Consider the following 14,026-nt stretch of genomic DNA (forward strand, 5'->3'; position numbering starts at 1 on the left):
TGAAAAAAGATGTAATGGGCATGTTTCTGCTCATTTCATTTCGTTATAAGGAAGTGAGAGTTCAGCGTGTCAGGAGAAATGTAAAAATTAGCTGAGTGCGGTAGAAATGAGCTTGTAATGAAGGGTAGGTGCCTATAGGGACCGGATCACAAGTGAGCGAGCATTAAATAGAAGTGGGTGGAAAACAAAACAGGGACACTAGTACAAAATGATACAGTAAGTACAGTGATTTGATTATACAGAGATAATACATGAGTAACAAACCATAACCCAAATAAATGAAGGAAGAGTAAAAGGGTCAAAAGGAAGAGGAGAAATGATAAAATCACGATAAAAAGAGAAATAAACTTAAAGAACAAAAGGAAGCGAATCAATCTGTATACAAAGGATGTAATGGGAACAAGCTGATTTTGCCAGGACAAGAAGTGTGTGAACAGGTATATAAAAGAGGTTTACCTCTTTCCTTATCTTTGTCCTGCCTACTGCCCTTAATCTCTCTTGGCATTAATATTTTTAATCCCAAAAAAAGAAGAGTGTGGAAGCTATGTACAGTATATACTGTATGAACATAGAAATAAGGACAGGGGTGGTCTCGCAAAGTTTTTTCATTAATTCCTTTTTTTGTTATAAACATAGCACTTAGAGCAGGAGTGAGCAACTATGGCATCTTTACAATCTGCAGACTTCAGCTCCCAGAATTCCTGAGCCAAAATGGCTGGCTCAGGAATTCTGGAAGTTGAAGTCATCAAGATGCCATAGTTGCTCACGCCTGTCTTAGAGTCTTTCTATAGTGCTCTGTTGCAGCCCCGACATGGCATAAAAATTGTTGGTCCCATTGCTGTCTTTGTCATCCCTCTTCTCAGTCACTACTAATCTCTGAGACACTTCAAGGCAATGCATGGCAAAGCTTCCCTATTTGTATATCCTAAGGCTGTCCTTAGACATAGTCAGAATAATAGAAAAACACAATTTTAACGCAGGCAGAATTAAGACGACTTAAACTTTTCTCATACCTTTCTCAGGCTGTCAGTAAACTGAAGGCAACATAATGGAAACCGAGCAGAAAACAGATGTTGCCAAGGTATATTTCTGCCATAATTAGCTACCACTTTAGAAAAGTCTTATTCAAGATCTCCACTTGTGATAATTGCCTTTCCTTATTTGGGGATTTATAACAGTTTATAGCATCATCCTACAACTGCTGTGCCAGTCAAACATGAAGAAGTTATAATATAAACACAAGAACAGTTGGGGATGCTGAAAGAACATAAATCAGGAATGATGAAATGGTCATAATGTCTTCTAGAATTATGCACCCATTATTGTGCTGATATAATAGTAATGAGAACATGCTCTGGATGGTTGGGGAACACTATAAAGGCATTAATGGGGAAGACCTCTGAAGTACATGCTCTTCATAAGATGTCACTGATCATGCCAACCTCTTGCAATTCAGATGTAATAGGGCTGCAACTCCCAAAGTTCTCATCCAGCGTAGCTAAAGAGTACAGATTGACTGATGCTATTTTAAAACAAAAATAAATTGATTAACTAACTGGTGCTATCATTGATTACCCATTCATATCCACAAAGGGGTATCCAGCTTATTCAGCAACCTGCTATTCATGCCAGAAAGTTATCTCACTTAAAATGTCACAAGATGCAGCCATAGAGGTCTTAGCCTCTATGGTAATACAACATGCACGTTTGTAATATGTTTCTTGGGACATATCATATTCCCAAACTGTGTAGAATTCTGGTCTTGTTCTCTGTGTTCCAACCTATTAGTCCCTATATATACATGTCCTTTCAGGAGATTAGGGACACAAGTTACATTTAGCTATTATAAAGGATGATGCAGCAAAATATTCTGAGACCACTGATGAAGGTTCTTTGTCCTTATTCCCAACTGAGGTCATTCTTTTTTTAAAAAAAAAACAGCTTGAAACAGCAAGTTTCATTTAATATATGCTGATAGAACTTGGCTATAGCTTCTCTGTATTAAAGGAAGTCATTTTTGTCAGACAATTGGACAAGGGTTAAGCAAACTGCTTGCCTTGGCAAATCCTAAAAAAGGTTAAGAAATGAACTCACTGCTGCCATCCGCCCACCCATTCCATTTTGCTGATACTTGTTTTGCATTAGTCCAAGTCTTCCACATTAAATTTTCTTTAGCAAGTGATCCCATCCAAGGCAATCTCACTTATCCCAAGCTTTCACAGGACTGTCTAGGGTAATTGGACTACTTACTTCCAGCCATCACTTAATTATATGCAGTATTTTACTTATTTATTATATATATATATATATATATATATATATATATATATATATATATATATATATATATATATATATATATATATATATATATATATATATATATATATATATATATATATATATATATATATATATATATATATATATATATATATATATATATATATATATATATATAAAAGATGGAGTCTCCCTCCTACTGAGTGGATATATAAAATAAAATTGTTAGTCAGCAGCTATTTTGGGGTTTGCCGAAATAAAAGAGATCCTTTCTGCTATGCAAAAATGGACAGTATTTAGTAAAAAAAAAACTCTGAGAGGCCTCATTAAAATACTAGAAGAAAAGAGCTGCCTCCTTCAGATGTTTTGGTGATGTTCTGGCAATTCACATATTGCTGAAGAACTGATTATTTCAACATTAGGTTCACCTTTGTATATCGAATTGGAGATATTTGAATAAAACAGAATAACAGAATAACAGAATTGGAAGAGACCTTGGAGGTCATCTAGTCCAACCCCCTGCTCAGGCAGGAAACCCTATACCATTTCAGGCAAATGGTTGTCCAATCTCTTCTTAAAAACCTCCAGTGTTGGAGCATTCACAACTTCTGGAGACAAGTCATTCCACTGATTAATTATTCTTACTGTCAGTAAATTTCTCCTTAGTTGTAGGTTGGTTTTCTCCTTGATTAGTTTCCATCCATTGCTTCTTGTCCTGCCTTCAGGTGCTTTGGAAAATAGCTTGACTCCCTCTTCTTTGTGGCAGATCCTTAGATTTTGGAACACTGCTGTCATATCACCCCTAATCCTTGTTTTCATTAAACATGATTAAACATGACCCTGACCTTAGTCCTAAATACTGTCCATTTTGTGACCATCTTTTTGCCTTTGCTCACACAATAATAGGTCTGGTTCTGAGGACTCAAAATATCTCTTGCTTATGTTTGCCTAATAATGTTGAATGAAAAAAGACTTGAGACATACCGGTAATAGTTTCATAACAAGAGTGTCTCAAAGCATAGGATAACCTTGGATAGTGCCAAACTATCTCCCCCTTCTGGTTCTTTGTAGCACTTCATGTATTCAAGATGTATGCAATTATAATGCAAAACAGGTGATGGGGAGAAACAAAGAAGGTACAAGAGGACTTTTTATAAAGAAAGATCTATTCTGCATACAGACATGCTCTGAATGGATGGAATATAATGGGCTGGATTCACATTATTGATTGCAGATAGAGGGTGCCCATTCTGAATGCTCCTTCTAATAAAATACTTCTTATGAATAAAAAGATGTTGCCCCAAATTTGTCTGGTTTGCTTGGTTAGGCTTTTTAAAAATTAAGTTAACCAAGAAAGCATTACTAAATGTAATTATCTACACTGCCCCATCCATAGCTTGAAATAACATCTACAAACTGAATTTTGTTTTTCTGTTTTCATGTGGAAATCATGCCTGCTGCAATGTTATATAGACTACTAGACAATTCATGTCCCATTGGGTCATTGTTTCAGAGATATTTCCTTATCTATACAGAGAAAAAGAATTACCAAAGGTAAGCAAAAAAAGCAGAATAACAGAATAACAAAGAGTTAAAAAGGACCTTGCAGGTCTTCTAGTCCAGTTCCCTGCACAAGCAAGAAACTCCAAACTATTCTGGACAAATGGCTGTCCAATCTTAAAAACCTCTGGTGATGGAGCGCCCACAACTTCTAAAGGCAAACTTCTGATTAATTGTTCTCACTGTCAGGAAATTTCTCCTTAGTTCTAGGTTGGCTTTCTCCTTGATTGGTTTCCATCCATTGCTTCTTGTCCTGCCTTCAGGTGCTTTGGAGAATAGGTTGAGCCCCCCTTCTTTGTGGCAGCCCTCAAATATTGGGATAAGCAGTAGAAGTCAGAGTGAATTCTGACTCCTTGCTTGGCTTCCCTGTTGAACTTCTTCATGGGAAATCTGGCAAGGAACACTATAAATCCTTCCTTCCTTCCTTCCTTCCTTCCTTCCTTCCTTCCTTCCTTCCTTCCTTCCTTCCTCCCTCCCTCCCTCCCTCCCCTTTCTAGCAGGTAAGTAAATGGCTGGTCCTGGATGGGACAGTGAGGGATTGCGAGACTGGCTGGTAAACTGTCATGGAATATTGAAAATGAAGATCACGTAATCGCAGCAGCAGCTAATAGCATTGAAAGAGCCACAAATTCCCCAAATGTCATTCCCTATGGAATCATGGGTCCTGGATTTTGGATACATTCAGTAAGTTAACCCATTTGAAATACCTTGATTAAAAAGTTGTTGTGTTGTATGCACTATTTTACCCAAATTAAAAGTCATAACAAGAAGGATTTTTTGTAGTATATCTATATAGATACATGTTATCTTTATACTCTGAGAATGGACTCCTTTTACTTAGGCATTATGTTGTCAGCAGGAACAAGGAATTCCATGCAGGTGGACAGGCAGATTTTTCCATCACTCTTCCCTCCCTTGTGGGTTGAGGGAGCATGCTGTCTATTCTACCTAACTCTTGAAGACTATTTTTTGCAGGCTAGTCATTTTCACAAGGATATTTGCAAGTCACTAGGCACCATTGCTGAAAATCATCTACCCAACTTACCTACTGACACAGTAGAATGCCACCAGTTTGAAGATGTCTTCAAACACAAGAAGAGATCCTTCCAGGTGAAATACTGATGAGAAATAAGAAAAGTATTCAGGGATTGCTCTCACTATATCAGAATGATTGATGCATGATGGACTCGTTCTGAAATGGTCACTTCATAGCAGGAGAAATGGCAAAAAATGGTGATGGGTCTCATTTCATTGGTGCTGTTTAAAAAATAAAATTTACAGTGACAGATAACAATTTGACATTTGCCACAAATAATTTGCTGTGAAGTTGAAATGACAACTTATGAGCTAGAATAAAAATAGCACACACTGTTCTGCTCCACTTCCTATCAATTTGTTTAAAACCTTCTCAGAGCAAGGATTTTATCCCATTGCTCAAATCTCATTTCACTCAGAAAAGGAGCTACAAATCCTGACCACTGAATATGCCTCAGCAATCTTTGATATAATTAAACAGAACAAAGCATTCTGCAATGACAAGAAAGAGAATAGCTCAGCAAACATAGTCCTGTAATTGGCAGAAAGGAAAACCTTATTTGGTCTGGAAAACAAGTACTGTAACTTCTCCTATGCCTAGTTGAAAAGAAGAACTATGAACTTCTCTAGAGTGAAGAGATAAAGTAGTTATGGAATGACTGGGAATGACAACCTGAAAATTAGAAGACACCTAAATAGGGAGAATACTTAAAGCCAAGTATCCCTTGAATGAACAGTTACTAGTTTAGCTTAGTATATTGATTAGCCCATAGGTCACATCAAAATACAGAGTTCCAAACACATATTATTAATAAAATCCTATAAAAAACAATTTAAAATGAAATTGGAGTAAAATACATTAATTTAATATACTGATAAGTAAAAGAAGGTAAAATTACATTTCAGTATCACCCTACAATTCACTCCAATCGATCCCACATATGCTGATCTCAGCTAAAACATTTTACTCAAGTACTGTGCTGTGTTAAATGTTGCTTTCAGATTCTGGATGCACATAAGGTATGTTGTTTTAATATGGGATTCCCAATGGGTCATTCATTTAATATATGAACCAAGGTACCTGTCTCTCACCCTCTTATACAAACAACAATCAAATAGTATGTGAGCCAAGTCTTCTATCTCTACCGCCCTGCAAATGCAGATACATCCTTCATATGGTAGAACACTTACTATATGGTTGCTATGTGGACAGTCTATATTGCCTTTTTCGGCAACAGTATGGAAATGATTTGCCATTACCTATTTTTGTTTTGTTTTTAATTGCCCAGTCCAGTCTAAACCCTGGGATTTTTTGGACGTTTCCTGAGCACTAACTGCTGAGGTTGTGCAGTGACTCCAATTGGAAGGGAGAAATATGATTCAGGTAGTTGTGGGCATGTATATAACAATTGTCAGCATCACCTTAATCTTCTTCTTGGAATCCTGTACAAGACCAGAAAGGATGCAATTGTTTACAGAGTTGCTAACAGGTACTATGGGTATGCCCCCCCTACTCTGAATTAATTTTTCCTTAGCCATTCCAAAGAATCAGCTAAGCTTTTGGCAAGGTACAGTTATAACAGGAATGTCTGGAGGGAGGGAGGGAGGGAGGGAGGGAGGGAGGGAGGGAGGGAGGGAAGAAGGAAGGAAGGAAGGAAGGAAGGAAGGAAGGGTTGATTTCCTTGTTAAACTTGATTTAAAGTTTGAACTCAGGGAGTGTCTGCAGGAGATGAGGGGGAGGGGATCAAAAATTCAAGATGGTGCCACAACTATATAGTCACAGATCTGCCCTGTTGTTTTTTTTTTTGTATGAGATGACAAATCACCTCATCATATTTAACTCACTCTCCCATATTGGTTGGGTTTTGTTTGTGGATGGTTCTTAAATTCCATCCTGAATAGGTGTAAAATTTATAAGCTTGCCCACAGTTATGTGACAGTTAAGACCTGGTTTCATTAAAGCTACTGCATGACCTTTGTTTTCACATTTAGTCTGACAAATACATTTTCTAAAACACCCCCACACTCTGGAAGCAAGACAAATAAAGTGCCTTATTCCCCCCCCAAAAAAAAAATACAGAAGAGAAATGAGGAAATGGTGATCTTTTGCTAGAAGCAGTTTTTCCCCCCAAGAAGTCCAGTCTAACAGGAAGGAGATTTAGTTTCATAATGGAATTTTTTTTATGCATGATAGCTGTCTTGAGCTGTGCCTCAAATCGCCAGAGTGGAGCTAACATCAACTCTATTATACCTTTAATCAGTAACCAGCTTTGACCATGACATGGAAACGACCTTGCCTCAGGAAGCGTGGTCAACTTGTCAATAGCAAATTAATAGTGGGAGACACCTGACCCAGGGCTGTTTCCTCCCCTGCTCTCCACTCTGTCCCATTGTATGATCTCCATTGTATCTTCACTGTCCTTAACAAAGTGAAAAACATAAATAGATTGCAACTTGAATAGTTAAACTCAAGGGTTGATGGTGACCAGCCCCATCTCTTAAAACTTTATCCAGCAAAGAAGACACAGGCTATCCCTTGCATGGCTCCTCCTAAATCAGTGCTGGCAAAAAACACTTTTCCGACACCAGCTACTCCTAAAAAGCATCCCTCCTACTTCTAAGCATTCCAGCCTTTAATTTTTTTTTACTGTACCCCTTAATCTTATTATTTTCATCACCTGTCTCTCTGAAATAATACAATGCATAGTGTTACTAGAGGCACGTCTGCTCACTGTGCTCCTTAGGGCTATTCCTACGATACAGAACAAAAATAGGTAGTTAACCAACTCAAACAATAAACTTCATGGTGGAGAAGGGATTTAAGTCCAAAGGCTCCAAATCAGTGCTCATTTCCTGAGCTAGAATTTTGGCTCCAACAACATGATGTGAGTCCAAGTTGTGACAAATATTCTCAGGAATGTTTCTCTGGAACACTTCATTCTTGGTTGCATAATTCTTTAATCTGCTTTTTATATTAGCCCAGCTTTAATACTTGTACTTGTAAAAGTCAACCAATCTAAACTGAATCACAGTTCACCTCAATAATATCCCTTTGCCTTTCACATTTAATCTGCTTAGCGTGCTTTCTGAAAACTGCTAAAGCAATAAAACTATTAAAGCAATACTCGTCTTTCACAAAATGACTTAAACTGTAAGAAATCTGTTAGACTGTCAGAGACATCCTTGCTTCCCTCAGAAAATATAAATAAGAGAACATTTATTTTCTAATTATCTAGAACTCACAAATAGGTGGGCAACTTACCCAAAATATGGAAAGACACCAGAGGCACGACCCTGAGCTTGCTCCAATGTGCTGTGGTCACAGTTACTAAATATGGAGAACCGACACTGCTATCTTTGGCACACTGCTGAAGCTAAAAATAAAGCCAGTGACCATGACTGGAAAGCAACATCTCCAAGGCTCTACTCTGTTTGTCCGTGAGACAATGTCTTGGCATTGTAAAGGATCAAGTTTCAAAGCCTGCAGTTGTTCTTATGCTACTTCTAGAGCTGTTTGATTCTCTGCTGTTGTTGGGAAAAAGTTCTGCTCTTTGACTGGACCAACTTTAGAGGGAGTAGTGACTGAACAACCAGAAGGTAGGTTTATTTGTCCCCAAGCTGCTGTCCCCCAAAAAGGCACCCTGGCACTCATTCTGAGAACAGATTAGGAAGCAATCTCATGTCCTGCAGGCCAGTATTTGTACTACCCATGTTGCAAAAAAGTAAATACAAAAGCAATATTAAAACATTTTTAAAAACCAGAGAACAGAATTAAAACATTCTTAGGAAGCAGTAGAGCTATAGCAATCACTAAAAAGTATAAAATCATAGTGAAGAATCATGAAAATAGCTAAATTCTAACACCAAAATGGTTCCTAAAATGCCTGAGAAATAAAGACAAAGAGTTGATTTGTTGCCCCAAAGTTCCTAATGTTAGCATCAAATGAGCCTTTTGGGAGAGGTTGCATTGCCTCCAACAAGGCTCTTTCTCTGACACTAGCATTTTCTCATTAGGTTGGGACATCTGGAGAAGAAGCTCAGATGAAATTCTTATATACCTACAAGTTAAATATAGCAGCAGTCACACCAGTTGTGAGACTTTTTGAGAGAAACCTTGCAGTAGACCTCATTACTATGCCGGAGTCCTTTATGCTATAAATGGTTAAGCTTTTCAATATCAATGCCTTAGGAATGAGGTCCAGTGCTGCTCAGGAATTTATGGTTTCCGTGTCCCAGATTATTTCAATCCCTACTCATATATTGGTGATTAGCAGTTTAGCTCAGAACAAATGGCATGGGCATCTGAAAATGGGGGACATTACCTTTAGCTTTTGGCCATGGTCAGATCGATCGTTTTCTGGTCAAGCTGCACATTACTCTTGCCTAGAACTGTTGTCCCACCACCACTGTAGAAGTGGTAGGCAGAAATATATCTCAATAGCTTCCTGTAAGCATTTTGGAATTTTCCTAAATCTCTGGAAAGCATCACCACCCTGCACCTCATTGCCTGTTGGAATAAATATGAGATACCAGAGGACTCAACTGTCTTTTCATTGCTCTTTAACATCTAAATGAAGATCCTGGGAGGGGACATCTGGTTTGTGTGTGTGCGTATGTGAGAGAGTGAGACAGAGAGAGAAAAGGGGAGACAGTGAGAGAGAGAGAGAGAGAGAGAGAGAGAGAGAGAGAGAGAGAGAGAGAGAGAGAGAGAGACATACAGACATACAGACATACAGACACACACACACACACACACAGAGAGAGAGAGAGAGAGAGAGAGACAGAGACAGAGACAGAGACAGAGACAGAGACAGAGACAGAGACAGAGAGAGACAGAGAGAGAGGGGGGGGATCATCAGTACATTATTGATACTTATTTTACATTCTGCACTGCCATCCCAAACCAGATCAGAGATGCTGTGGAAGTCCTAGTTGTGAGAATCTGAATGAGTAGAAATAACCTAAGCTTCAGTCCTAGCAAGAGGGAGTGACTGTCTATCTGGAACCATTCTAGTTCCATGACTGTTCCAATATTAGTTCTGGACAGATTTGTTCTCCCCATAAGAGAACTAGAAGTTGTGGCCAGAGGCTTGTGGTTTAGCTGAGGCTGGAACATCAGTTCTGAAGTACTTGGACTAGGATGTACCGACAACTGGGACCCATAACTTTATACTTAACTTTAACAAGCTTTACATGAAACTGCCAAAAATTATTCAGAAGCTACCATTATACCATTCAGTTGGCACAAAGCTCAATGCTACAGTTACAGTAGGTTATTAGCATCTATATTCCAGTCATTGCCTTAGTTGCTAATAAGCTTCTGGGTCCAATTCAAAGGGCTGTTTTGATCTTTAACGGCCTACGTGATTTGGATCCTGGTTACCTCATGGATCATCTTTTCCAGGGGAAATCTGCTCAGTTCTGTCCTGTGAACATGCAGAGAGGGATGCTCAGGGTCCCATGTGAATACAAGGACCAATGGATCCATTGGTGTAATCCAGGCTACACCAATGAAACAGTTTGCTTGCAGAATTTTAAGTATAAGATAAAGCTATAAGTATAAGATAAAGCTGGCTGAGACTTATCACCAGGAAGGTTTTAAGCCATACATTCCAGGCTGTTCTCCAAAGGATTTATCCCTAACCTTCTCATGGCAGGCTCAAAGGTGCTTTTTCAAAAGACAACTGGACTTTGTGCTTGAAGACATTTCACTTCTCATCCAAGAAGCTTCTTCAGTTTTTGGGTGAGAAGCAAAACATCTTCAAGAAAAAATAAAGAAAATCCAGTTGCCTTTTGAAAAAGCACCTTTGGGACAACCATGACCTGGATGACTGAGAATCTCCACAGACATTTCTCATGACAGGGTTACCTGCAATTCAATCCTCAGAGCTACAAGAGGCACCAGATGTAGGAGTTTGCAGATTTAAATATAGATGAATAAACTTCAAGGTTTACCTCTGTTACTTAAACAGGAATGTGCCTTGACTTCAGATGTTTTTTTTTTTACCACCAACAGTACATGGCTTGCCTCCACCAGGCCAGAATTTTGTGTATACATGATCTTATTTATTGTCCAGACCAGCCTTCCAACCATTCTCAGTATCCTCATCCTGCTAGTTCTCCTGCTCCAATCTGTCCTCTTTCTAAGAAACTGTCATTCATTCTAACCTGTGTCTGATAAGGGGTGTTCTTCACTCCACTCTCAGGCCTTCAGAGAACATTCTGAAGTCACTTTGATACTATTATATCTTGGAAGATAATTAGGATGCTTCCATCAGTCATTACTTTTCCTCTTTATGTAATATGCAGAATTGTAATTGAGAATCTACACTCCAGGAACCTACAACTTACAAGAAGTACACTGTAGGAATAACCAAGGGATCGTTGGCATTAGGATCAGGAACAAACTGGGGAGAAAAGTAAAGGTCCCCAAGAGGCACCTGGGATCTGTTAAAGTGACTAACACTCTCATAAGATAAAGTTCTCAAAAAGTAGCATGTGCCCAATATTTCTTGGGAGACAACCTGGAACACAGCCAACAGTTAGCTTGCTTCACTCTACCTCTTCTCATTCAATTTGGCCACATCAGAAATAGTGATGAGATCTGGTTGGAACCAAGTAATATTTGATTTCTTTGGACCCAGAGCTGCATTTGGCTACATCTAGTTTCCAGCTGCAGCCAAAAGGAGGTGATCGGTCATCCTGGCTGAGGTCACTACCATTTGGTTCCAGCCTCCTAGAATGATCTCATATGCAGGCTGCATAATGATTGATCCTAACAGAAAGATTCAACAATAGGATACAAATGTAACCTCAAGGGTCAATGCTGATATGGTTCCATGATGCAATTAGTTTTCATGAATTATGTTAAAATATGCTTGAACTGTATTTGGAGGATTAATGATATTTTGCAAGGGATACTGAATTGTAATGCATTTCCAGATAATTACAGAAACAAGCTGAAGCAAACGGTCTGCTCAATTGAAAGAATAACTCTGTCTTTTCTAAGCTTCTGTCTTGTTTTTTTTCCTTCCATTTGCTCATTAGTTTCCATATGAATAGTGCAGAAATGCAGCAGTGATGTCATACCTCTGGGATTGTTTTGGAAAATAAATTGACCTTCTCTTCTTTGTAGCAGTCCCTCAAATACTGGAATATTAATCACGATATGTTGTATGCCATAAAACACATGAAAATTCCCTAAGTATTTCCATAGTTCTAGGCACAGATGCATGTCAATGCAAGCTATTCTGAGAAATGTTTCCACTTTTTGTTTACTTCCTTCCAAAAGCAGCAGCTCAGCAAATATCAGGGTGTGCAATGCTGCTTATCAGAAAATGAGATCAAGTGTGCTGAGGAATCAAAGAGTCAGGATTTTTTCAGGAAGGAGGACACTGTGAAGTTCAAATTGCGGAATGCTATGGAAACATGTTCACACACACACACACACACACTCACTTTTAAAATGTTTGGCTTCTTTGACACAACTCATCACACTTGAGAATGTGGCTTCTGAGAATAGCTAGGACAAAAGAATTAATCTGCAAGAGGCCACTGTGGGCCAAGCCACAGAGAGCAGCATGCTAAATGTTTTAGTGCTCTGGAATAGCCATTAGCATTTGCATTCACTTAATCACCTTATTACCAGGAATTGGGAACAGCAATGAAATGAAAGGTAACCTGGAAAATTGCCAGAGAGATGTGGTGATTAAGGAGGGACACATTTCAAAACTCAAGGAAGGAAAATGTCATCTCCCTTTATGAGCCAGCAGGTTAAACTGGTGTAGCATAGTATTCCTGATTCAGGGTCAGCCTTTTTTTAAGCATTTTTCCGTTCTGCACATCAGCCTTATTCAGAAAGACAAGGCTTTTGTGGAATTCCCTACCAAGAGATACCAATCAGCAGTTTAGATAACATTGCAAAAGGAACAGGTAAAGTTACATAGATTTTCTAAGATCCGTAATAGGAAAATTGGAAATCTCATAATATTAACGGCTGCTCCAAGCTAAAGTGGCCATATGTCCAAATTTGCTGCATTTTATTTTAAGGGCTGTCCAGTCTTAGTTGGTTAAAGATTTAAAAAATGTGAGCTCCCTAGAGTTCGATACTGTATAAGATGGGCAGCTAGGAAAGAAAAGAGAGCAACATTCTTGAAAACTGCCCCTCGGTGTTAATGCCCAGACAAGAATTAAGTAGCCACAATCTTGTGCATTATGAAAGGGGACACTAGACCATTTGATCACAATCTCTCTAATATGGAAAAATGTATTGCTTTTCCATCTCAATCATATTGTTGGGGGCAATTAAGCTGACTTTGTAATAATGCCGCTTGGGGGATGTGTGAAAGCCCTAATAAGCAGGCATATACATAGAATGAAGGCTACTGCTAAGCTTGTAAGCCGCCCTGAGTCTTCGGAGAAGGGCGGGATATAAATGGAATTAAAATAAAAAAAATTAAAAATAATAGCTCTGCAGTTCCATTTTTGTTCATCAGTACTTTTTTCCTGATGGATAAACTTCCACCCATTGGAAACAGTGAGCTGGACAGAGATTTTCTGATGCACTAAAGACAAGAAGCCTATCACCATCTGGCAACAGATCTATTACTACATTACCACCAGATGCCAGATGCTCTAGTCCAGCACTTGGTTTTTAGTATTGGTCAGCCAAATATTATTAAATGGTCCATAAACAGAGCATGAAAGGAAATCCTTTTCTTTAGTGTAGGTCTCCAGCATTTGAGATTAAGCAATATAATGCTCCTGAACTTACAATATCCATTTAGCTATCATGGCTAATAACTTCTGATAGTGCTATCTTCTCTGAATTTGTCCAATATAATTTTAAAATCATCTTGCTAAAAAAAACCCCCACCAAGGAAGAATCTCTTCCTCTCTCAAAGGACAGCACTCCTGAGAAGATCCAACTCAGTCCTACAGTCCTAACAGAATAACCGAGTTGGAAGGGACCTTGGAGGTCTTCTAGTCCAACCCCCTACTCAAGCAGGAGACCCTACACCATTCCAGACAAGTGGCCATCCAGTCTTTTCTTAAAAGCCTCCAGTGATGGAGCACCCACCACAACTTCTGAAGGCAACAAGTTCCACTGGTTAATTTTTCTCACTGTTAGGAAATTTTTCATTAGTTC

At 38.7% G+C, this 14,026-nt stretch overlaps 1 protein-coding gene across 1 annotated transcript in view; it reads right to left on the reverse strand.

The window, feature by feature from the left end:
* Positions 1-14,026, reverse strand: part of RIN3 (Ras and Rab interactor 3) — a gene marked incomplete at its 5' end in the record, with an annotated part of 83,981 nt that overhangs the window by 34,918 nt on the left and 35,037 nt on the right. Inside the window, 3 exons of the mRNA XM_081313875.1 lie at positions 4,889-4,961; positions 8,141-8,252; positions 10,748-10,767. Coding sequence (XP_081170001.1) covers positions 4,889-4,961; positions 8,141-8,252; positions 10,748-10,767 — 205 coding nt within the window. The remainder of the gene's footprint in view (positions 1-4,888; positions 4,962-8,140; positions 8,253-10,747; positions 10,768-14,026) is intronic.

Source organism: Vipera berus, assembly GCF_964194415.1.
Source record: "Vipera berus genome assembly, chromosome: 1".
Lineage (NCBI taxonomy): Eukaryota > Metazoa > Chordata > Lepidosauria > Squamata > Viperidae > Vipera > Vipera berus.